This window comes from Theropithecus gelada, chromosome 12, assembly GCF_003255815.1.
Source record: "Theropithecus gelada isolate Dixy chromosome 12, Tgel_1.0, whole genome shotgun sequence".
NCBI lineage: Eukaryota > Metazoa > Chordata > Mammalia > Primates > Cercopithecidae > Theropithecus > Theropithecus gelada.
In genome coordinates, this window is record NC_037680.1 from 19,350,891 (window position 1) to 19,374,663 (window position 23,773).

The 23,773-nt window shown below is 34.2% G+C and overlaps 1 protein-coding gene across 1 annotated transcript in view; it reads right to left on the bottom strand.

Annotated features, from left to right (window-relative positions):
• LRP1B (LDL receptor related protein 1B) overlaps positions 1–23,773 on the bottom strand; it is a 1,963,100-nt gene that overhangs the window by 49,967 nt on the left and 1,889,360 nt on the right. The window contains exons 84-85 of the mRNA XM_025404289.1: positions 22,013–22,174; positions 641–815 (exon numbers count right to left, since the gene is read on the bottom strand). Coding sequence (XP_025260074.1) covers positions 641–815; positions 22,013–22,174 — 337 coding nt within the window. The remainder of the gene's footprint in view (positions 1–640; positions 816–22,012; positions 22,175–23,773) is intronic.

Here is a 23,773-nt window from a genome sequence, read left to right on the forward strand (position 1 = left end):
ATGGCACTACCCTTTAGCTGCGATGTTCTGTTCTCCATTCACTTAATCTTAAAGCCAAAGGGTAAAAGGCAGTGCAATGAAAGTCAACCTCGAAGATTTTTGTTTTAATTACTTCCCAGAACACATTATTCCTTCTGTTTGCTTTAGATCATAATGTTCAAAGTCAGATTTAAAAAAAAAAAAACAAAAAACAGGATCAATGTGTGTTTTCATTAGACAGGTCTTTTGCTCCTCCTTTGACAAATCAATTTGCAACAGAAAAGCAAACCTACTTACTGTCAATAACAATGATGAAACAATTAAAAGCCTGAGCTAATCTAATTGAATAATATTACATGCAGTTTTTGGAAGTATGCTGAATGCCAGCACTTCTTGTGTAGGAATATTTGGTATAGGGAATAATATGACCATCTTATTACATAACAGATTTTCCTAATTCCCAGATATTCACAATAGATGTTGAGTAAGTTAGGGTTAAATTAAAATGAACTAGATTTGTTCTCTAGCCATTAAAACTACAATGGGCACAATACAGAATTTTAGAATAAAAACTATCTACAAAGTTTTACAATTTATTACTGAACTGCAATGTCAATTGGGGTCCAAATGCTTTTATAAATTAAGCTGGATATCCACTTACTTGCAAAGTATATCTTCACTGTCTTTATTTATAATGCAGTGCCCCCCATGGCACCTTACACACTTGTCAACCTCACATTTTGGTCCTTCATAGCGTGTTGGACAGACACATTCAACACTTCCATCATCCCCAATGGTACATGATTCAGAATTCACACAATAGTAGTGGCACACGTCTAGAAAAAAAGGTACAACAGAAAAATAAAATTATATTACAGGACATTTTTCTTCAGTCATAATAAAGGTGACCCTTTCATTTATTACTTAAAAATGATCAATCAATAGGTAGATAAATTTGTAAAAACAGCTTATAATTACACATAAAGTAGAATTCTTTAATAATGGCTATAGATTCTCCTCTTTGAGTTAGGCATCATTTTCCTCTGGCTAAGAGGAGAGAGCTTGTATTGCTATAATGCTAGCTGACAAACTCGTTTTGTTCTGAATATTTAAGTTAACAAGTTCCCTTCGCTTTCTTTCTAATGAACAACATAATTATAGTTTGAAATGAACAGAAATGCTTAACATTTCTTTGGATGTCATTTATTGTTGCCTCCTTCATTCCTCTTTTCATCCAGAGAACAGAGTAATGTTTGGTTGTTGGAGGCCGAAAGAATGAGGGTTGTGATCAAATTGGTATACCACTGAAGGCTATACGAGTAAGCCACAAACTGTTTTTCATAAATTCAGAATGTTGTCAAACTGACAAACTGTGTATGCCACCCAGAAGGACTGCTGAGGGCAGTCATGATCCAGGCACAAATGTTTCTTATGATTAGGCATAATTGAAGCCTGCCAGTTACAATATGAACCTGTGATCAATTAAGAAGCCGACCTGCTCTTATTACCCAATAAATACGAAAGGCTACAGAAGCTTGGCGGTTGCCTTTGCTCACTAGAAGCAGGGAACTCTCTTCTTCCTCCCCTGGCCCTTTCCTTAAAGCAGTTTCTTTTGTCTTAAGTTTTCATTTCTACATTCGCTCCTTCATTCAGTCTTGTAATGACGATCCCAAGCAGTAACAGTAGTAAGTGCTGTGATGACAGTCTCAAGCAGTGACAGTGGCAGTCAGCCACATGTGGTGAGCAGAGGACTCCTACCCCTGCGCCTGACTTTAGTTTGTGGAAATAAGCCTCCCTGTACATGTAGCAGAACAAACCCAGGTATCTTCTGCATGCCTAGGCAGGTGAGCAAACGACAAGTTATACCTCTCATGGAACTGCAAGAGGAAAGCAAGCTGGGAGACTAACTGATCCACCATTCATGGGGAATAATAACAGAAATCTAGGCTATTATCCTTTTCTAAGGTAAGAGACTAATCTTCCCATCAGTCATGAAGCTCCCTGTAATCTGAACCTATTGTTTTGAAGGCCATTTCTCAATGAGCATCACAGACAATTTTCTCAATTACAAAGGAACACTTCACCCAAATATTTCTATACCCCTTGAACATGCATAATGAAACAAAGACCAGTTAATAATATAACAACCACTCTAACAATAGAATTAGACATTCTGCTTCTGTCTTTTGAAAAGCAAACATGTCTAGGTTTTTATATATGGATATATTATCATTTATCACACTTAAATATTGAAATTAATAATACAAATGATCCTATGCGAAATAATTGATTAAATTGATTCTAGACTTTGTGTTTAGAAGATGCAATTTCTTTCTATTTAATTGTGAAGCAATATTAGATTAGCTGAGATAAAAATCACAATTTATAAACTTCATCCTGCTATATAACAATTATAATGGGTAAGAAAAATTAAAACATAATTTATAATTCTCATGTTTATGTTTATCTAGCCCTTTATTTAATCAGAGAGAAATTTATTGACAGACTTGCTTCATATTTATGGAAATTTATTTCAAGCATTCCTATGCTTGCCGTTGCACTATGCCAAGTACCTTCATTGAGATTCAGGGTTTAAGTCTGTTAATAAGGGTTTTGGATATATTTAAGACATATAGCACTTTCAAAAGGTGAGAGAGTTGGAGATCTGAAATTTAACATAGTGTTAGTAGCCATATATTATGGTTTCCGTAGTTGTGTTCTAGGCTTGGAGGGCATATGTACACAACACAAATGCTGTTTTTCTTTATGAAGAATGTATCAACAGCAGTCTATGTGATCATCCAGGACAGCCTCCCATTCAATGAAGACACCTCTGAAGAACAACCTTCTTTAGGCAGGTTGCAAGATACCTCTAATTCATAAAAACTCTTTTAATATTGCCCCCAACTGCTTTAAAATTTCATCCACTGGGGCTGATTAGCTGTCTGATGAAACAGAAGTCTGGTGATGTTTCTTTGCAACATTTTCTTATTATGTCATTATTCAAAGGTTGCCATGGTGGATATAATTAATTATAGAATCATACAGGTAACTTATTTGCAGATGAAAATTCCAGTGCCTTTCCCTGCCACCCACTCCTAGATTTTAATTCATAGGTCTGAAATGGGGCCCAGGTAGTTCCCATGGGAACTAGAAAATGTAAGAAATGATGATCTGGAGAGAATTTTACTAGTTGGCAAAGGGACTACATTGTCTAATACTTGTAAATAGATTTGATTTGACCAAAATAGCTTATTTATTAACTAACATTGAAAACCAAAATTAAAATGTAATTTCTCATGTAAAATTTTGAAGCACTTTGTTTTTATAACTATACCCCTGAAAAGACCCAAATAACTAGAAGAAAATGGGTTAATATTTTGAAGGTTGATGAATGTCCAGGACCACACTCCAGCAAAGAATTGTTTGCATTTAACGTAAAGTACTAAAGGTCAAAGTTAAAAAACTTATCTGCAGTATGCTAATTATAAGGTTTTTTTGCATAAATTAAATCTTAGATTTATATTTAAAAGATGGGCTGGGTGCGGTGGCTCACACCTGTAATCCCAGCACTTTGGGAGGCTGAGGTGGGTGGATCATCTGAGGTCAGGAGTTCGAGACCAGCCTGACCAACATGGAGAAACCCCAACTCTACTAAAAATACAAAAAATTAGCTAGACGTGGTGGCAGGCACCTGTAATCCCAGCTATTCAGGAGGCTGAGGCAGGAGACTCACTTGAACCCACAAGGCAGAGGTTGCAGTGAGCCAAGATCATGACATTGCACTCCAACCTGGGCAACAAGAGTGAAACTCTGTCTCAAAAATAAATAAATAAATAAGTAATAAAGAATAAAATGAAAAGATGTAGGCCTGTACATAACTCACTAGTAATCAAGGAGATGCAAATTAAATTAACACTTCAATGAAATACCATTACACACCCACCAGATTGATAATATAATAATAGTGGAAACTCTCATCTACTACCCGTGGGAGAGAATATTGGTTCAACCAATTTGGAAAACGGTTGGCAGTATCTCCTAAACTTCAGCATATGAACACCTTATGACCTGGCACTTCCGCTGTTAACATATACCCAAAAGAAGAGCATGCACATATATGTCAAGAAACATACATGTAATATGCACAGCAGTATTTAAAAAAGCAGCCCAAATTTAAAAAAGTCTAAATGTCTGTCCCAAGAATGGATAAACTATGGTTCATTTATACAATAAAATGCATGTATACAAACACACAAAATACAGCTATAAGCAAAAATATGGATGAATCTCACAACAATAATATTGAGAAAAACAGACACAAAAATATACTACATTTTTAAAAATTTATATAAGGTTCAAAAGTTAAATTGAATCTATGGTTTTAGAAGTCATGAAGGATTTATCTTATGGGAGACGAGAAAGGACAGTGATGAAGAACATGAGGGAATTTTTGCGGTGCTGATAATGTTTTTCTTGACTTGAATGCTGATTTAAACTGATGTGTACACCTTGTAATATTTAATTGAACTGTTTCTTGTGATTTTAAACTTTTCTGTGTATATTACACTTCAACAGAGAATGCTTTTTCTTTTAAATAAGAGGTACATGAGCTACCTTAGAATGTTTTAGAAATTCTCATTTATTTAGCTAACTAGGCTAAATAGTTTTTCTCTTTGTAGGAACAACTTTTAAAAAATATTAATGGTTCACTTTTTATGCTTTACAGAAAATCCTTCACTCTTTAATGCATCCAATATTTTTTTTCATAGCATGTCAGATATGCATTATTCAATGCAGTTGATTGGCCTCATGGCATAAAAATAGAATCCAAGACTGTAAAAGAAATGTTTGCTTATGATAAAATTGGGAAAAAAGCAAATATTAGAATTTACACTTTAATAAATAATTCTAAATTGCATGTTTTTAAGCCATACCATTTTGTCCCCTCTAAAAATGGCAGAAATCATTTTATGCTCTGAACCTTTTCTCTACAGATATTCAAATGGGAAGACATTTCATTTCACCCGGTTCACATTCTTAACACTCCATGCTGAGTTAAAATTCAGGGGCAAAGAGTTGCTCACTACATTCCAGCCCTGGCAGAGTTGCCTCCCATTGCCTTGCTGTGAAAATCTTCTATCTCCAGTTATTTGGCTTAATATTTGAAGCATGTGGAAGCTGCTGAGTTAGATGCTTGGTTGGACTGTTTTCTGCACCCGTTAGGATTCTAGGGCCTATTCTTTGACGTTTATGAAATACCTTTGTCCCTTTCTCTTGCCTCCTACCCTCTCCTCCCTCTCTCCCTCCCTCTCTCTCTCTCTCTCTCTTTCTCTCTCTCTCAATCTCTCTCTCTCTCTCTCATCCTAAGGGCTTTCCTATTTACTCATTTCCCACTCCAAGACTCCTGAACACAGCAGAAAGCAGATCTTACTTAATAAGAGACTTTAGCATCTGATATTTCGGCTATGACACAATCATTGGATACTTGTAAATTGTAAAGCAAAATAATCTCTTCAAGCGTCCTCTGTTATTTCAAATGTTATCATGGTGCATGCTATGTGCAAGTCCAGGAAAGAGTTTGAAACATCTGATGGTGTTGTCTATTTCTAAATTGGGTGATTCAAACAAAGTCCCGGTTTTCTGTAATTGACTCAAAGTAATAACTGCAATATTAGTAAATCATAAGAATGCTAGTTTAATTTCTCTCTCATTCCCTTCACATCTATAATGCACTTAGAATTACAAGCATCTGTGTAAACTTGTATAAATATGTGCCATATTTTCATGAGTGTCACCTCTCTATATACTCTCACATAATTACTACACACTCATATTTAAATTCCAAGTATCAATTCAGCCATTTATCTAATAAAATGAATACTTCATTAGTACTTCTCAGCCCAGTGGAAACTGGCTTACTAATTTAGCAAAGTCTGAAGAATAGTATATGAGAAGGCTTCTTCAGTATGTAATTGTTTACTTTGGTTCTAAAGGTTACTTTCCTGATCTATAAGCTCTGAAGAAAAAAAAAAAAAAAAAAAAAACAGAAACTTAATAGTTATTAGATAAACACCTTTTTATTTTTCATCCCACAGCACTAAAAATATTCATGATCCCATTGAGGTTACTACTTTAAGCACCACAAATCTTTAAAATAATTTTGAAAGTAGCCTTTATAAAGATAGATACATATTTTCTTAAGTAAAATGTATTGATACTTTACTAATCATTTATTAGTAAAGGACCAAGAGGACCAATTGTTGTTGAAGTTTTATAGCCTTCGGATTTAATTTTTATATTTCACCTTTGCTAAGTGAAATGTTACTGAATATGGAGAAGTAGGCAAATCTAAATGAAAAACTTAATAATTTCCCGAAAAATAAAGGAGGTGGTGTGCAGCAAAGGGATGGCTTTCTACTTGATAACACAGATACACAACCACTCAACTCACACTCCACTTTCAGGCACAACCATTTTATTTTGTTGTTCAAATTTTAAATTTAGCTTAATAATTAGTAGCACTAAAATAAAGTTGGAAACAGTGATAGATGGAAAATGACAGTTTAGAAGAAAAATATAGATGATGAAGGATTTTTTTGTTGTTGTTGTAGGGGTTGGGATAAGGAAGGGACTGAAGATAGTAAAGAGTGGTTGAAGACAAGATAGGTGAGTCTAGGTACACTGGTCAATAGAAGTAGTCAATTTATGAATGGTACAGTTAATCATCTTATGAACAACATGTGCAATTTGGCTATGAATATAAAATGGAAATGAGGAATTCATAATTGATTATTTGCTGTGGACATGTATGCGCCTTATTGTATACTAGGAACCCTGGAAAGAACTCAGAAATGCATGATGGCACACTAGCTCTGAGATAACTGACAAGTCGATCATAAGGTTAAAGCAAGAAGAAAAAAGGACCCAACATTGATCTAAATGGTTACTATGGCTAAAGCCTAAAGTTATTACTACCCAAAGTAATGTCTTCCTTCCTATCGAGCATGCCATCTCATAAGTTTTGAGCATTTTACTGACCTGAATGGCATAACAGATGAGATAGTCTAGATATGGTAAGAAGGAATAATAATGAAATGTAATGAATCTGTGCTAAGAAAGTAGAGCGAACCATGAAATTACACAACCCTTTATATTCACAATATAAAAATTGTTATAACCTCTGTTGGGGTAATTACACTAAGAACTACATAGTAGCACCAAACACAATCATGTAATCTAAAGGACAATGATGAATATGTAATTACAGAGTATTCATATGGTAATTAGGTAGATAGTAACTGAAGAATAAATGAATGGCTATTTTCTGCAACAGAAGTAAAGTAATTTTCAAGGGAGATCATTATTGCACACACTCTCTCTCTCTCTTTTTCTTTCTCTTTTAATGTTTCTTTTCATGCAACCAGAAATACAAGCAAATGCATTTTCCTTTAATCTTTTCACAGTAATAGACTCTACATAAAAATATGCACATGTATGGGCAAATACACAGGTTTACAAATATTTATGGAAAGCCATATAGCTATACAATTTATAACTGCATTTAACTTATTTCCCTAATATTTCCTATAGAAAAGTAATTGCCAAACCTATTTAGCTATTTACTCATATTTGCAATTGGGCTATTCACATTGTAATAATTAGTGAAGTGTGAAATTTAAAGAGAAGAAAATCAAAATAAACTAATACCAGCTAAGCAGGGTATGAGGGTACCATATAAGGATAATGAGAAACTGGAGAGCCTTTAATGGCTAATACAGAAAGGTTATATAGGGGAAACTAATTATATGAGAATTAGACATTAATATAATTGCATTATATTAATGTACATTTATTGTTCTACTTCACTGAATTTTAATCTGGCCTTTAAAAATAAATTTTCTGAAATGGTTTTATATTCATCATTTAAGTATGCATTTGATAATTTAAGGCTGCACTCATACACACAAACCAACAACAAATTAAAAGTAGGACGGAATTACCAACACAAAGACTAGGTAAATTTCACAGTGCATATCCCCAGGCATTCTGTAACTGAGGAGCCAGTTTCAGTGCAATTTATATTCCACCTTCACTGCTATTTCATTGTGTCCCAGAGGCAGTAGATCCTATGCATTCTGCTGATATTATCCCTGCAGACTGGTTTATGGTTGCTTCCATATCTGTATGAAATGTAGAATTTCCAGAGCAACCAACGATATAATTTTATAAACTTTTGATGAATACTTATACTGGGATGAGATAATAAGGAAAATAAAAAAAAATTGACAGAATTTGAGGTACTAGAAGCCTAAGTCCAGTTCTTCCTCAGCCTAACAATCTGACCTCACATGAGTTACCTGATTAAATTCTCTAAGATACCCTTTGGGCATCTCTGAACTGAAGCAGTTACATTAAATGATGCCTAAGATTATGTCACGATTCCTTCCTCACCCACTAGTTCCCAGTGGTGCCCTCTCTCTAGGACTAGAGACTTCTTTTAGTAAAATGATGTAAATGATAATTATGATGATGATAAACACGCATTTTTAATTGTCTCCTACATGCCAGGCACATGAGTTTGGTATAGTCACAAGCATTAGATGGTGCTATCCTCTTTTGATAGACAAATATAACTGATGCACATAGAGGTGCAATTGCCAAGGCTTGCACACAAATAAGTGGTAGAATAGAACTTCAAACCCAAATAGGCCTAACTGTAGAGGATAAATTCTTATGTTTCATATTTAGTGATTCATGAATACATTCAGGAAAACAAATCTACAAAGCAATTTGAATATCTTTGCTGTTCTCTTTCCTTTCTGTGTATTTAAAGTGGAAAGCATCCCATCTCTGTGGATATCCTAGGACCTACCCACCAGTTGGAATATTAAAGGATCCTCTAGTGGCAAAGGCAGCAGACCCACAAGAAGTCTGCATGGTAGTAACACAGCCTATAATCTCAAAGCTCAGGGACACAAGCTGGCATTCTTGCACCTCAGCTGAAGGTTCAAATGTCAGATGTTATCCTTTGCAGTCTCTCATTCCAATCCAAGTTAGATGTTTCTCTCTCTATCTATGGATAGTTGGTTCAAAGCATGGGATTCTCACACTTGAAGAAAACACTTAACCATCAAGGTGATGTATTAATTATCAGACATGATCAACTCTGGGTCACTCCAAACAAATAAGTAAACCAAAGTAATAGCCGAGAAACCACAAAGTAAGACATACCTACAGCATGATAATTTACTTACATCTAATTTAGGATGAGGACATTGGAAAGGTTTTCTGGAAAAGTTTTATAATTCTTAAATATCTTAATAAGAGCAATTGTGGCCTTTCATTACCTAAAGATACATAGCAGCAGATGAGTGTCAGTTGTTCATCTGGCATGGCTTAGGAGTCAAAACACATAGAGTAACTTGTATACATTGTATACAATTTGTCATGTATGTATACATTTATGCCTTTGAAGAATTAAATCAGGAAATAGAATTTAAAAAGATTTAAGTAGTATCAGGATTTATCCTTTTTTACATTCCTCAAATGTTTTACATAGCCTAAGATTTTTAATAATTAAACTGTATTGCATAGTGCTACATATACCTTCCAAAGTCAGAGCTGTGTTTAATAAAGTAGGCAAACATTAAATCCAGGTATGCCAATTAAATATTCACTGAGGAAAAAATGCTTGCAAAACTCTGATTAGAAATGATAAATTTTCATCAGGAAAGCATGCCTAAGGAAATACCACTTTCTATTTTACTAATGAAAATAGTAGTGTATTTCAAACATTTCTATATAAAGGAATTTTAAAAATTAAAGAATAAAATCTATCTTGATCAGTGACAGCTCTAAGTGTCCAGGGAGAAAGAAAATGTAAAACTCAGCCAAATTATCCAAAAATTTGATTTGAGTGAGTGACATATGGGGTGGGATTTTTAAAGTACCAGCATTTCAATTTTTGACAGACTGCCATTGTAAAATGCATATTAACAATGATGGCATCAATAGTTTTCAAAATAGTCAAAAATCAACTCATAGAGCTATCATAACAATGTTTTTTAACCAGACAAACTAATAAGAGGTATTCATAATTTTTGTTTATAAACAGTGTTTTGAGTTGAGTAGTTCTTTATTTTTAAAGCAGTCCAGCTATAAAAGATTTTAGCAAGTAACTATTTATAAGTAATAAAGTCATTTGAGACTTGTGAGCAAGCTGAGTTGCAGATGACAGCTAAATATGGCTTATCAGATGAGGCTAACTGAAACCCAAATAAGTGAATCAGCATATGATGGCCTGAAAAAGAATGGAAATGAAGCATGCAAATATAGGCCATGCCTCCACAGCCATAAACAAGCCATTTGCCATATTTAGGCCCTAATTTCTCTATCAAGACCCTGAGTATGTATTAAGGTTCAATTAATTTCAACCTAATACAATTTATTAACATCTACTGTGTTAGTATCTACAGTGTTAATACTGTACATGTCTCCAGAGTGCTTAAACTCTGATAGAATCCTAAAGGCTAACATAGTTGAAAATAATTAAGATCAATAATAGAGTTTTCATTAGCAAATACATGGCTTTATTTTTTACAAAAAACAAAACAAAATGTTTTCAGAGTGCAAAGTAATGACTCAATTTTTGAAAACTGAAAAGGAATTCATGGAGAAATGGATGGTGAATCAAGCTGGATAGGAGATAATCATGAAAAACATTTCCATCTCAGATAAGAGCATCATGAGGAAAGTTATTGTCATCACGTTGTATGTAGCCTAACCGGAGGGCAGGCAACATCTCACCTCATCATAGTGTGAGAATACGAGACCATCTTATACACACCCGTACAGTTCCTGTGTACATAATTTTATCTTTCCCTTCCTTTTTCCTTTTTCATTCTTTCCTCCTTTTTTTTCTATCTCTTTTATATCCTTCCATCCTTACTTTCTTCCTTCTTTCAAGCTACCCACTTCAAATCTATATGTTGAAGCTATGATTTCTGATACACATAAATGTACTTTGCTTCTAGTTTTTTTCAATGTTACTATGCAACCAAAAATATGAGTGAAAAGTTAGATGATAGACAGATAGAGGGATGATAAAGATAGATGTATATTTATCTCTCCATATATATATATATCGATGTATATCTATATATCTTGCTACCACCCCAGTGTAGAAATCTCTCTATATAAATATCTATCTATATCTATATATGGATATCTATATACCTATCAATATCTATATATTTATATACCTATATATCTAGATATCTATATATACCTATGTATAACTAGATATCTATCTCTATATATACTTAGATATTTATATCTATATACCTATATATCTCTCTCTGTGTGTGTATATATATGGATATCTATATACCTATCTATGTCTGTATATCTATATGTGGATATATATCTATATATGGATATCTATATACAGATATCTATACATGGATCTCTATATATGGATATCTATAGATTTAGATATCTACATATGGATATCTATATATATGGATAATCGCTCTCTAGATATGTAGGTGTGTAGATACATATACCTATCTATATATATGGATATCTATGGATATAGATAGGTATATGTATCTACACACACTCACTCACACACACACATATATATATATAGAGAGATTTTTATATTGATGTGATAGCAAGATATATATAGATATAGATAGGGGTGTGTGTGTGTGTGTATATATATATATATATAGAGAGAGAGAGATTTCTACACTGGTGTGACATCAAGAAGAAAAATAGATTATAGAAGTGATTATTATTTAATCAGAAATCACTAAAATATTGAGAGTCACCTTGAAAAGGTCACCTGGCAGAATAATGTATACCAACTAGCAAGGATCCCCTGGTTAAATGTGCCATTTCTTTAGGCCAGATGTGTATAAATAAACAATTTATTGATATGTAATAATCAGGTTCCCTCTGTACTAAGACTTTCATAATAATTCAAAGGTTTCAGAAAATCACTTTAATTGTATTGTTAATAGCATTTAACCTTTAACAAGATTAGAAGTATGCATTCAATCACTATAATTCATCAATAAAATACTAATCCCAGATACTTTTATTTAGAAACACTATTTTTAAAAATCATCCTCATAAATTGTTCTGCCCTTAAGGAGACAAGATTCAGTTATTACTCTTTCATGTGTATGGTGTACAGAAAGATACTGCAGTGAGAAACTATATTATATAGTAAGTAACCTGTTTTTGCTTCTGAAACCTCTGACCTTTCTCTTTATTCAGGAAGTAGTTAGATTCTTAATTATACTTCTTTACTTTTCATCATCTCTAGTCTGACTACCTGACATATAATATAATTGCATATTCTTTATATATAAACAAAGCAGTACAATAAGAGCAGTTTTCTGTTTTATTCGTAATGAAACCCCAAGCCTCAGTGGCTGGCACACAGTAGATGCTCTACTAATATGTGTTGAATTAATAAATGAGCACTTCCTCTTGGAAAGCAGGGCACTACGGAAGGCAGAGAACAAGAGCAATACTGCTGATTGTTTAGCTTTAAAACCACTAAGCAAGTTATAAATTTTTATAAATATTGGATCATCCAAGGCTGGTTTGTCCTATTCTGAAAATAGCCGAAGTTTACCAGCATGGGTTTGTGTTCAGATGGAGGAATAAAAGAGGGAGGCTGGAAAGGAAAATCACTTGGGAAGCAAATATAGATGCCATCAAGTGCCAGTGAGAGAGCCCTTGGATAACCAGTGCCTACATAAAACAGACACTCAGGTGCTGGATCAACGAACCAACTATTGGCCACTCTAGACATGCCATCTGAATGAAAATGAGACTTGCCAAATTCTCAGAAATGTGGCATGCCGCAGAATTAGACTAAGCTTTTTAGTTTCCAGTGGATTTCAGTTTGTGGTCATAATCTAATCTGTGCATGGAAGTAAGCCCAATCATAAAACTATTTTCATCAGTGTTCTAATCTACTTACTTTCAATGACTCAATGTTAATGTCCATTCTAAATTCATGGATCATTTTAGAAATTATGAAGTGAAGCATCTGATGCTATATCCATGAATGCTATAAAATTAATATGTTTATTTTCCTTATCTAAATTATATGATACCTAAATATATATGACCTTATATATGTATTATAAGCACTCAAAATATCTATTAAAATGAAAATTATAAAAATAAATATTTGCATTTAATTTTACAATTTACAGAAGACTTACAATTTTAGGAAATATTAACTTTTTTTTTTTTTTTTTTTACAAATAGTGCAACTGAGTGTCACCTGTGATGATGAAAATAATAATTTGATCATCCAAAATTATAGAATACTCTTTGTTAGTTCATACATATTTACTTCAGATAGTTTTACATGATTAAAAAATAGTATTTTAATTCTGCATCTTCACCTCTAAAACCTAGCATTTCTTCAACAGATCTAGAGTCTCATTTGACATATTCTAGGAGCGTGAACTCAGAGTATATGTCCAACAAAGTTCCAAAATCCACTGAAATTGTATTAAGACATTTTATTTACTTAGGTCTAGATGAGGGATCTGACCAAAAAGGTCAAAACCTTAAAAGAATCGGAATCCTACATTACTTTCCAATGTAAGGAGCACTGAAATCTGAAGTTGAAAAATTTTAGCTTAATTCTAGGTCTTCATGGTCTAGAGGTACCATGGAAGTGACCTTAATTCTTGTCCTGAGATGTTAATCGAACAATCAATTAAATCAGGTGCCATTCATTATGTGGTCCCATCCATCTGAATGTATTTGTTTCTGCCAGTAAGTTGATTCATTTCTGTCAGCTGATTTTCAAGGAAAGGTTGCTCTAAGATAATCATTATAAATCTTCCAAGTTCTCAAAACTAATAAAATATAAATTGTTCTGTCAAATTAAAATTAAGATTACATTATTATCATGGATTTAGACATGGATCTTCGAGGGATACTGCAAGCAAAAAAAAAAAAAAAAAAAAATTCCAAATGTGGTCACGTGACCCTTGAACTAATCTAGTACTATTATAAACCAAGTGGCTTCCCAAAGGTTCTCATATTATCTATAAGAAAGGAATTTTATTTCTTCTCTTTAAAGCATTTAAAGATTTCTGACTCATAGCATTTTTATCAAAGCATGTTTAGTAGACATTCCAAATTTGATATAAATAACTATATTTAAAATTTACTCTTAAATTTACATTTGAACTTTTAAAAGGATGTTAGCAGAGGCATTTAACTAGCAACAATTTGTTTGGTTTGAGGTAAGCCTCAAATAAATATTTTTGTTTAATCTGTACGTCTCTGCATAATTTATGTGCTACATTGTTTTAAATACTCAATTTTGTTTTCAAGTAATTATTTGTGAATCCATGCAGTTTACTTAACACCAAGTATAGCAGAATCACAATCATGATTTCTATTCATGAAAAGCCATGCATTTTTTTTTTTTTTTCAGGGAGAGGAGATTTCCCAACAGATATGTACATACAAATCCACTAAAAGGTTACTGTTAGTTTTGAGACATACCATTTTTCAACCTACAACTAAGTAACTTTGAGATGCCTTTCATTGTCTTTATACTGCTTTGTATATGGACTATTCTTTACATTGTAAAAAGAAGGGTCAAAACATGTCTATAATGCTAACATGGCATAAAAGTAGAAGATTAAACCACCTTGGAATGAGTAAAGGTGAAGCATTGTGAGATTAGAGTTGCCTCAATATCAGGTGAAGTTGGCATGGAAAAAAGGTCCTGCTATGATGCCAATAAGAATAATTAAGCATTGTTAAAATGTTTTATTCAGTAATGCTCACCAAAATTATTAAATATAATTACTAATATTTCAAGTGCAAGTTCCATGGTGTAGAGATAAAAGTTTATCAATAGTTTAATTTTATAAACGTGCTGCTGAAATTTCAATTATGTGAAAAATAATGGTATGCTTCTAAGCAGTATGAAATAAAGTCCATTTCTGATCTTTTATCATTTTTGACTATACAACTCGAAGTCCGCTTTATCTAACTTTTACTCTCAGAAGACATGTCAGTTGGTTTTCTATTCATCAAAGTTATAAAAGTCAAGTGTCTTCAAAGAACTTTTACACTTATAGATCCCCAATGCCTGGAGCAATGAATATTTAATATTGATCAATATGTATATCAGTTGAATGAGTTAATTTTAATAATCAGCATTTGTAGTTTCGACTCATATGATTTAATATCTGCTTATACCTTGGTTTTTAATGAATTTCCTTTTATGTATAAGCACATATGCCTAAAATTATTTTCCTTTTATTATTTTTACTTGATTTAAGGAAGGCATAATATTAAAACAAAAATCTGTCTGAAAAGTCTAGTTTTACTATTGGGTCAAAATGGTCTTCAACAAATTTTTACAACCCTGACAATTTTTTCGAAATAATCTAGGGTAAAAGAGTAACTAAAATAATTAATTATCTTAACCTTACCTCAACATTCTCTACCATGATCACATTAGAAAATAAATGTATCTCTTCTCTTCAGATTGATTTAAATCTAATTTTATTTTTACACCTTAAAAAAAAAAAAAAACAACTTTGAAACTGGAATGTAAGCACTCAGTTTCTCATGGACTATTAGGGATCTTCATGAGTTGTTGAGAAAACATGGCCCAGAACTCCGATCCTGCCTTTGGAAACGGATCTTGCTAGAGCACAGAAAAATAACTGGGCCTAGCAGGCTGTAAACAGGATCTTTCTGCTTTGCTCACATGCATCCAAACTCCTAAATTCCAGGCACTGAGTTTACTTGCAAGATTGATGAGGTATGCAAAACATTGTAGCCTGTTTTATATTTTAGTGGGGTAGATATTCATGAACGATATGAATATAAAGTGAAAAATGGTAAAGAGAAGTGCTGAGATTCTAGGGAAAAGGAGAGTTAAGAAGACAAAGTAGGGGAATTAAAGAGGTTTAGCAGACATTGAGGGCCTAATGTGTCAAGAAAAAGAGGTATTAACAATTATAGCAGATGTACTTTGGAGGCAATAAACAGGTTTTCAAGGTTAGAAGAAAAGGTACATAAAGTAATGTGTAGCATTAATCCAGACAAGGGATGATAAGAATCTGAATGAAGACAACGCTTACTTTCTCATTAAGAGGAAAAGAGCTGGGAGACAGTAGATGGGGCTCCAAAATGCTGTGCTAGTCTATGTGTGAATGTTCTAAAGAATCTTAAATATTCTAATACTGAGGAAGGAGTTGGTTCTTATGGGTACTTTCACTTTCCAAATTACAATTCATTCTCAAAGCTTTAGGCTCAGTTTGAATAACTGACCTTCCTATTAACAGGAAACTCACTGAAAAGATTCTATTCTCTTTTCCTGATCCTTTTTAAAATGCTTTGGTCTCTTAGCTAGGCCTGACTTAAGCTTACCCACTCAAGATTAAAGTTCCTATTAGTGCCTCTTTTCTATGGTGTAGAGACTTGCAAGACCAGGTTGAGGCAGTATGCCATTTGAGCTTTGAGTGTTCTCTTAGTGAGTCTCTGAAAGTAGCAGCATGGTGGGCAGGATATTGAATGGCAGAAAAACATATTATACCAGGAGATGTCTAGTTTTCAGAGTCAGATCCACAAAGCTAAAAACCATGGTTCCTGTGCTCTCTAAATTGCAGATTAGGGAAAACTGCTTAATCTCATTTTGTTGGCACTTGCAAATTTGGATGAATAATATTAATCTCAAAGGGTTTTGTGAGCATTTGTTGAAAGGATACATATTCACATATTAGATAAAACAATGTGTCATAGCAACATCTCTGGGATTAAAACATTACACATGTTTACTGTGTGTGATTTCTCTTGCCAGCCCTCCTGTAGAAAAATCTAATAGAAACAGGAAAAATAAATTTCCAAAGGCTTTCCCTTTGCACATGCTGTTCCCCCTTTGCATCTACTGTTCCCCCTTGCTGCTTCCCCTTTGTATATGCTGTTCCTTTGTGTATGCTGCTCCCCCTTGCTGCTTCCCTGTCTCATCTACTTAATTTCTTGATTTCTTCTGATCTCAGCTTAGACACCAATTCCTTCAAGAAATTTTCTTAAAGGCTAAACTCTGTGGTCTTTCTGTGAGTTCCAGTAGCCTCTGTGTTTCATTAAATTGACCTGTAATGACTTGTTTCCTTTTCAGAATCACACATTACACACACATAATTGAGAACAGAAAATGTTTCTGACGTCACCATTTCCTTTCTTAATGCCAAACATAGTGACAGACTCATTGTAAACATCAAAACATATTCGCTGATGAACTGACTCATGGGATGAAGCTACCCTAGAAGACAAATGATAAAAATAATCCCGTCGTATCATCAAATATGACAGGCTTATATCTATAGTGCATAATTGTTTTATAAGTTACTTGATAGTCTGTGGTTCTAATATCGATTACAAAACATAATATCATTGGATTACTGTCGGGTACTTCTAACTCTGTAAGTAGAGACACTCATTAAGATAGAGACATTACTTAATGTCTGTACTTATTGGAACCAGGGAGAGTAAGGCATACAGATATACTTCTGATAAGTCTAGTTCTAATTGAAATTATAACGGTTCCCCAAGCAGGTTACTAGAGGGCTTTGAAAGTATCAATGAGAGGACAAGCAGGTTTTAACTTAATTTGACTACCTAGTTCTTAGACACAGATTGAATCGGTCTTAATTGGCCCCGTTGACCTAATGTTATTATCATTTAATCACAAATAACTTCAGATATTGGTTGACCTCATATTTAACACCTAGATTTAAATCCAAAATGTCATGCTCATTTGTTTATTTTTATTTATACTAGTAATCCTTGTTCTAGAATAGCAAGAAGTGCAGCTATGTTTGTTCTTTAACAACTTACTTGAAGGATACTCAATTTTACTTTTACCATTATTTATCTTTGCCTCTCCTCCCTGGGCTGCTGCTGTTAAAATTAATTTGCATTTCAGACCTCAGGATTTTATACTGCTATTAGAGTTATGAAATGTTTTTACTCAGCACAACTAAGAACTGATGTTTTACCTCCCACTAATGGACCTTTAATTAGGCACTGTAATGAAGCATTCTGTCATTCCTTCTTTTATAGACAGAAGGTTTTGTATATGCAAGATACAATTTTGACAGAACACCAGGTCCGCTGAACCTTGTCGGCTTACATCTAATAGATCCCAAATTTATTACGCTTTTGTCAGCTGTTGAATTTGTCATTTTAATGACATTGTCCACAGACTTATTATGCTGCCAAAAAAACAGCATCACCATACTGCAAGAATGTTTGTTGACATCTTGATCAACAACTCCTGGGGTCCAATTCTGACTATAATATTACTACTTCGGGACCTTGAGCAAGTTATTTAACCTCTGTCTAAGGATTAATTGGTTAATTTTAATAAGTGCTTTGCAGTAAAAGGTGGGAAGCGCTCTGACTACTAATAGTGATAATAAAATTATAATGCAGCTCTTTATAAAGCATCAGGCTACCTCAGACTGTGATTCTATTAAGTTGTCAATTAAAACATAAGCTAACTGAATTTATTCTTTGGAAGGATCCAAACTCTTCTACAAACTATGGCCACATGGTGTTTTTAAACTTAGTTTAAAAAGAATTAAGAATATTGTTGTTTCAACTAAAGAAATATAAAAACAAGGGGGGGGAAATGACATGTTCTATGCTGCTCTACCAATTGGGAACCAAAAGACAGAGGAGAAAATATTAGCTCTAGTTGAACCACATATAGCTACAAGATCGTGGAACACTGATTAAATGTAATTTTACATTTAATGTAAAATGATTTTAAATTTATTGTTCTTTTGTTAACATTTATTCAAATCATTTTTTTAATGTATTTATTTGTGTGATTCTTTGTTCCTTTGTTCATTTGGCAAGTGCCATTGTTGGTTGTAGTCTCAAAAAGATCCCAGACAAGTAAGGGTAATGTACATAATCAACAGGTAAAAATGATCAGAGTCAGAAGAGGAGGGAGAAGTTGATTCAAACTGAGAATTCGAACAATTTCAAAAAGAAAATGGTGTTTAAGTTGGGCAGAGTCAGGGAAGCTGGTTATATAGGGAAGGGCAATTGGTGTGGTTTTACTAGAATAAAAGAGAGCCTGCAGACCTAGGATGGGTAGTAATAGGGGTCTTCATTAAGTGGGATAGTAGTGTTGTCCTTCATTGGCATGGAATCATTTGGGGTCTGACAATGGTGGAACAGAAAGCAAACACACATGAGTTCGTGGGTGGAAGTTGTGTTGGGATACTCTGCTGTGTTGAGAGGAGGGGAATGAGGGTGGCAGAGATGTGAGCAATGCGTGAGAAAGGATAAGGTAGTGTTATAAAACACTATAGGGATGTAGGGATGTCACCAGATTGTATTTTCATATAAACTCTGGCCTGTGGTGCACATCATTTAAGAAATAAGTGAGGCAATGTGAAAAGGAACATTGGCCAGGGGAGGGGCATCTACATATGTCAAGGAAAGGCTAGCCTAATACGGAAAGAATAAACATTTGGAAAATAAATCAGCTACTTAAAAGTAAATGTTTTCTTGCTTCTGCAGAAGTGGCCCCTCTGTACCATCAGAGGCAAGATACTAAGTATTACGCTTGATTCTCAAATAAGCCAATGATTGTAGCTTGACTCTGTGCTGTCCCACGTAGTTCCTAAAATGACCAAAGACCTAGGCCACTCTCTGTGAAAGTTCAATGATATTTAATGTAACTTTTGGGGGTGTGACCTGTGACCTGAGCCCTAAAGCTAGATGGCCTGGTTTGAATCTTGGCTCTAGCAAATGCTGAATACGTGATATTCAGAAGTCTGTTTATCTTTTTCTAGTGTCCTCTTCTGTAGTGAAAGTAAAAACAATATCTAGTTTATTGACAGGATTAAATAAATTAATAAAATAATGCAAAAAAGGAATTAATTACAAGTGTCCTTGGGTGTAGAAAAATCTCAATAAATGTGAGTATGATAGAAAGCAATTTTATTGTGAATAAAATGAACTATGACTGACCTTTTGAGAATGGATACTAAGGGGCAAAGAAAGGGAGCATGGAGATCCATTAGTAACAATCCAGGAAAGAGATATTGGTAGAATGGAGTGGTGAGAAGTATTCAGATGCTGAGTATATTTAAAGGTAAAATTGAGAGTGAAAACAGGAGATTAAAAAAAGGGGGATCAAAAAATTCAATTATTTTGGTCTGGACAGTGAGTACATTTTCTTTTAAAGAGCTAGAAATGACTATAGTACAGATTAAACATCTCTAATTGGAAAGTCTGAAATGGAAAATATTCCAATATCCGATACTTCTGAGTGCCAACATGATGCCACAGTGGAAAATTTCACACCTGACCTCCAGTAATGAGAGCTAAGATTAGTAAAAATAATATATATAATTACCTTCAGGCAGTGTGTATAAAGTGTAAATGAAACAGGAATATTGTATTTAGACTTTTGCTCCATCCCCAAGATACCTCATACAGATGGACATATTCTAAAATTCAAAAAAATCTGAAATCCAAAATACTTCTGGTCTCAAGCATTTCAGATAAGGGAAACTCAACTTGTTGAAAAATCTTGGGGTAAAAACAAATCAGTTTACATTAGAATGATAGGAAGCTGTCAAACAGACAATTAGATATAAAAACCTGTAATTCAGGAGATAGGTTAAGCTGGATATGTAAATTTACAGTCATTAATATTTGGATGATATTTAAAAAAAAAAACATGCAATTGGGTGAAATTGCGGAGGCAGTAGGTCTCAATTTTGGTTGCATGTGTGAAATATCTGAAAGATTTAAATAATATAGATAACACAACACAGGCTAGAGGAATGAAAATCTTTGTAGACAATGTTTTAAGAAGGATGAAATGATTAACTGCTGAAAGTAGATGTAAAATAATAATTGAGATTTGATCATTACATATGGCAACATGGAAGACATTAACTAAAATCAATTAACTTGACTTTCATAAAAGATGTTTCAGCAGAACAGTAAAGACAAAAATTTGACAGAGGTGGGATCAAAGAAAAAATATAAATAGAATAATTGTGGATAACAACTATATTTTCAAGTAAGTCTTCTGTTAAAAAAGCGAGAGAGGGAGAGAGCAGAAAAATAAGGTTATTACAAGAAAGACATGGGGCACAAGTGAAGGTTTTTCCAGAAAGAACTTGGCAGACAGGAAAGTAGTCATAAAGCAGGAGAAAGAGGGGACAGTTGTGGGAGATGTGTTCATGAGTAGCCAAAGGGGTCTGGACATGAGATGGATAGCATAGGATTCGATGTAGTCTGGGGTTCCTAGTAACAAGAAGAAAGACAAATTCATGGGCATAGGAGAAAGAAGCTGGGGGGATGTGCTAATGTGAGTTTGCGGCAGCTCTCTTTAGATGGTTTCTATTCATATCAATGAAATATAAAGCAAGTTTCTCGGCTGAGGGTAAAGTTGGGGAGAAAGCATTGGAGGTTTCATGAGAAGGAGGAGGTGTGACATAGACATCTAGGGGAGTGGGAGAGTCAGTGGATTAGGGAACTGCATAGAAAGGCTTAGTAAGTGCCCATTTGAAATTAGTGATAGAATTAAAATGAGACCAAGCAATATAATTATGTGTTTTTCCTCAGTTGCATTCATCTATGGGATGTCAGTTCAGGAGAGATGGAGAACTGGATTTAACTATGGTATGGTTTGCTAGGAAGTGCAAAAGAGGGGAAGAGAGAGGAAGGGAGATGAGGGTGTACACAGGGAATGGTTATAATAATGGACCATGGAATCAAAGCTGAGGGAGGAAAAGAGATAAAACCTTTACAATAAGAGAAAGGTGAAGAATGGATAAATAATTGTTAGAGTGACAGAGACTGAACCTGAAAAATAGGGGATGGCTAAAATTAAGATAATGGAAGGAGTGGATACAGGAAATCAGAAGATTAATGTTTACATAAAAGCATGCTTCCCAGCTGGCTTCTGGGTGCTGCTTTTACTTACAGTACTGACACCTGTCTCCGGTGTATTCAGGCTGGCAGTGGCAGTAAGGCTGGTTTCCAGCAGTCACAATGCAGGTTCCTCCATTTTGACAAAAATCCTCACAGACTGTCTTACCACAGTTTGGCCCAGTGAAACCTAGTGCACAGCTGCAGGTGGGTCTCCCTGTTGGAAACAGTAAGTAATAAAAAACAAATTATTTGACTGAAACAGTTTATTTTCAAGGAATTTTCATGGGATAAAAGTTGAGAAGCGGCCGGGCGCGGTGGCTCAAGCCTGTAATCCCAGCACTTTGGGAGGCCGAGACGGGTGGATCACGAGGTCAGGAGATCGAGACCATCCTGGCTAACATGGTGAAACCCCGTCTCTACTAAAAAATAACAAAAAAACTAGCCGGGCGATGTGGCGGACGCCTGTAGTCCCAGCTACTCGGGAGGCTGAGGCAGGAGAATGGCGTGAACCCGGGAGGCGGAGCTTGCAGTGAACTGAGATCCGGCCACTGCACTCCAGCCTGGGCGACAGAGCAAGACTCCGTCTCAAAAAAAAAAAAAAATGTTGAGAAGCCAGGTTTCTGGTCAAGGTCTGTCCACGATTTACTCTACAGGCAGTAACAAGACTTCTTTGGGTCTCAGTTTTTCATATGTTCAAGGAAATCTAGGTTAGAAGATAGCCAAGGTTCAATTCAGTAAAATAATCATTTTATGAATAATTAATTATACTTTCATGCATGTATTGTTTGCTTAAAATACTTCTTATTTTTACTTCTGTTCTCATATCGATTTGACCCTTCTAATTATTTTTGTTCTCCTCATATGTGGTAATACAGATTATATTTGCATTAGAACCTAAAATATAATTTCACATTGTTTAAACATCATCTACCAACCACCACTGAATCTACATAAAACATTAGCTTACACATGCTATAAATAAATCTTGTAATAAGTTTAAAGTAGACATGTAATTTATAATAATTAGATTTAGTAACATTAACTTTTATTTGACTTAAATACACATGCTGTGGTTAGTACATAAGTGCTAAATCTTATTTTGTCTAATTTTGATATTGTTATTCATGAGAATGGACTGTACTTGCAGTCTAGTGAATAATAGGATGACTTAGAAGTTTAACTTGAGCAGCACGTAAAACCAAACATGACAGATCATCTTGGACTAGTTTCCTTTATTAACTCAGTGGGGACTAACATCCGGATGAAAGGTGAACAATCCTGTATGGTGTTTTGAACATAACATACTTAACTCTTGTATATAAGTTTCTCTAACTGCTCAGGCTGTCAAAGACTGAGTAGAAAATGAAATATGGAACTAGCTCTGTAGGAGAGGAGAAGGAAAAAGAAAACAGAACAAAATGAATGGATATCATTTAAATGATAAAATAATAAGTTTCAAAGTTTGCAAAAATGTAAAGAAATAACATGAAAGAGTATAAGAGAGAGAGACTTTCATAGATTTCAGTTAACTAAGACTCAGACAATATCACTCAGTCGACTAGCATTAGAGAATATGAAAGCCATCTCTCTTATCTGTAGATAAGAGAATAGACCTAGAGAATATTCATGCCATTTCTCTGTCATCTTTATAGACACAGAAGTGTAATTAAACTTATTAGAGAAATGCATGAGTGTAAATCTTACTAAGACTTCAGGTATGAAAATGATATGATTGTTCTCTATTGCTATAGATTCTACATTGGAGAAGTCTAAACCTTCTGAGAAACATTCCTCAGCGAATACAATACTTACA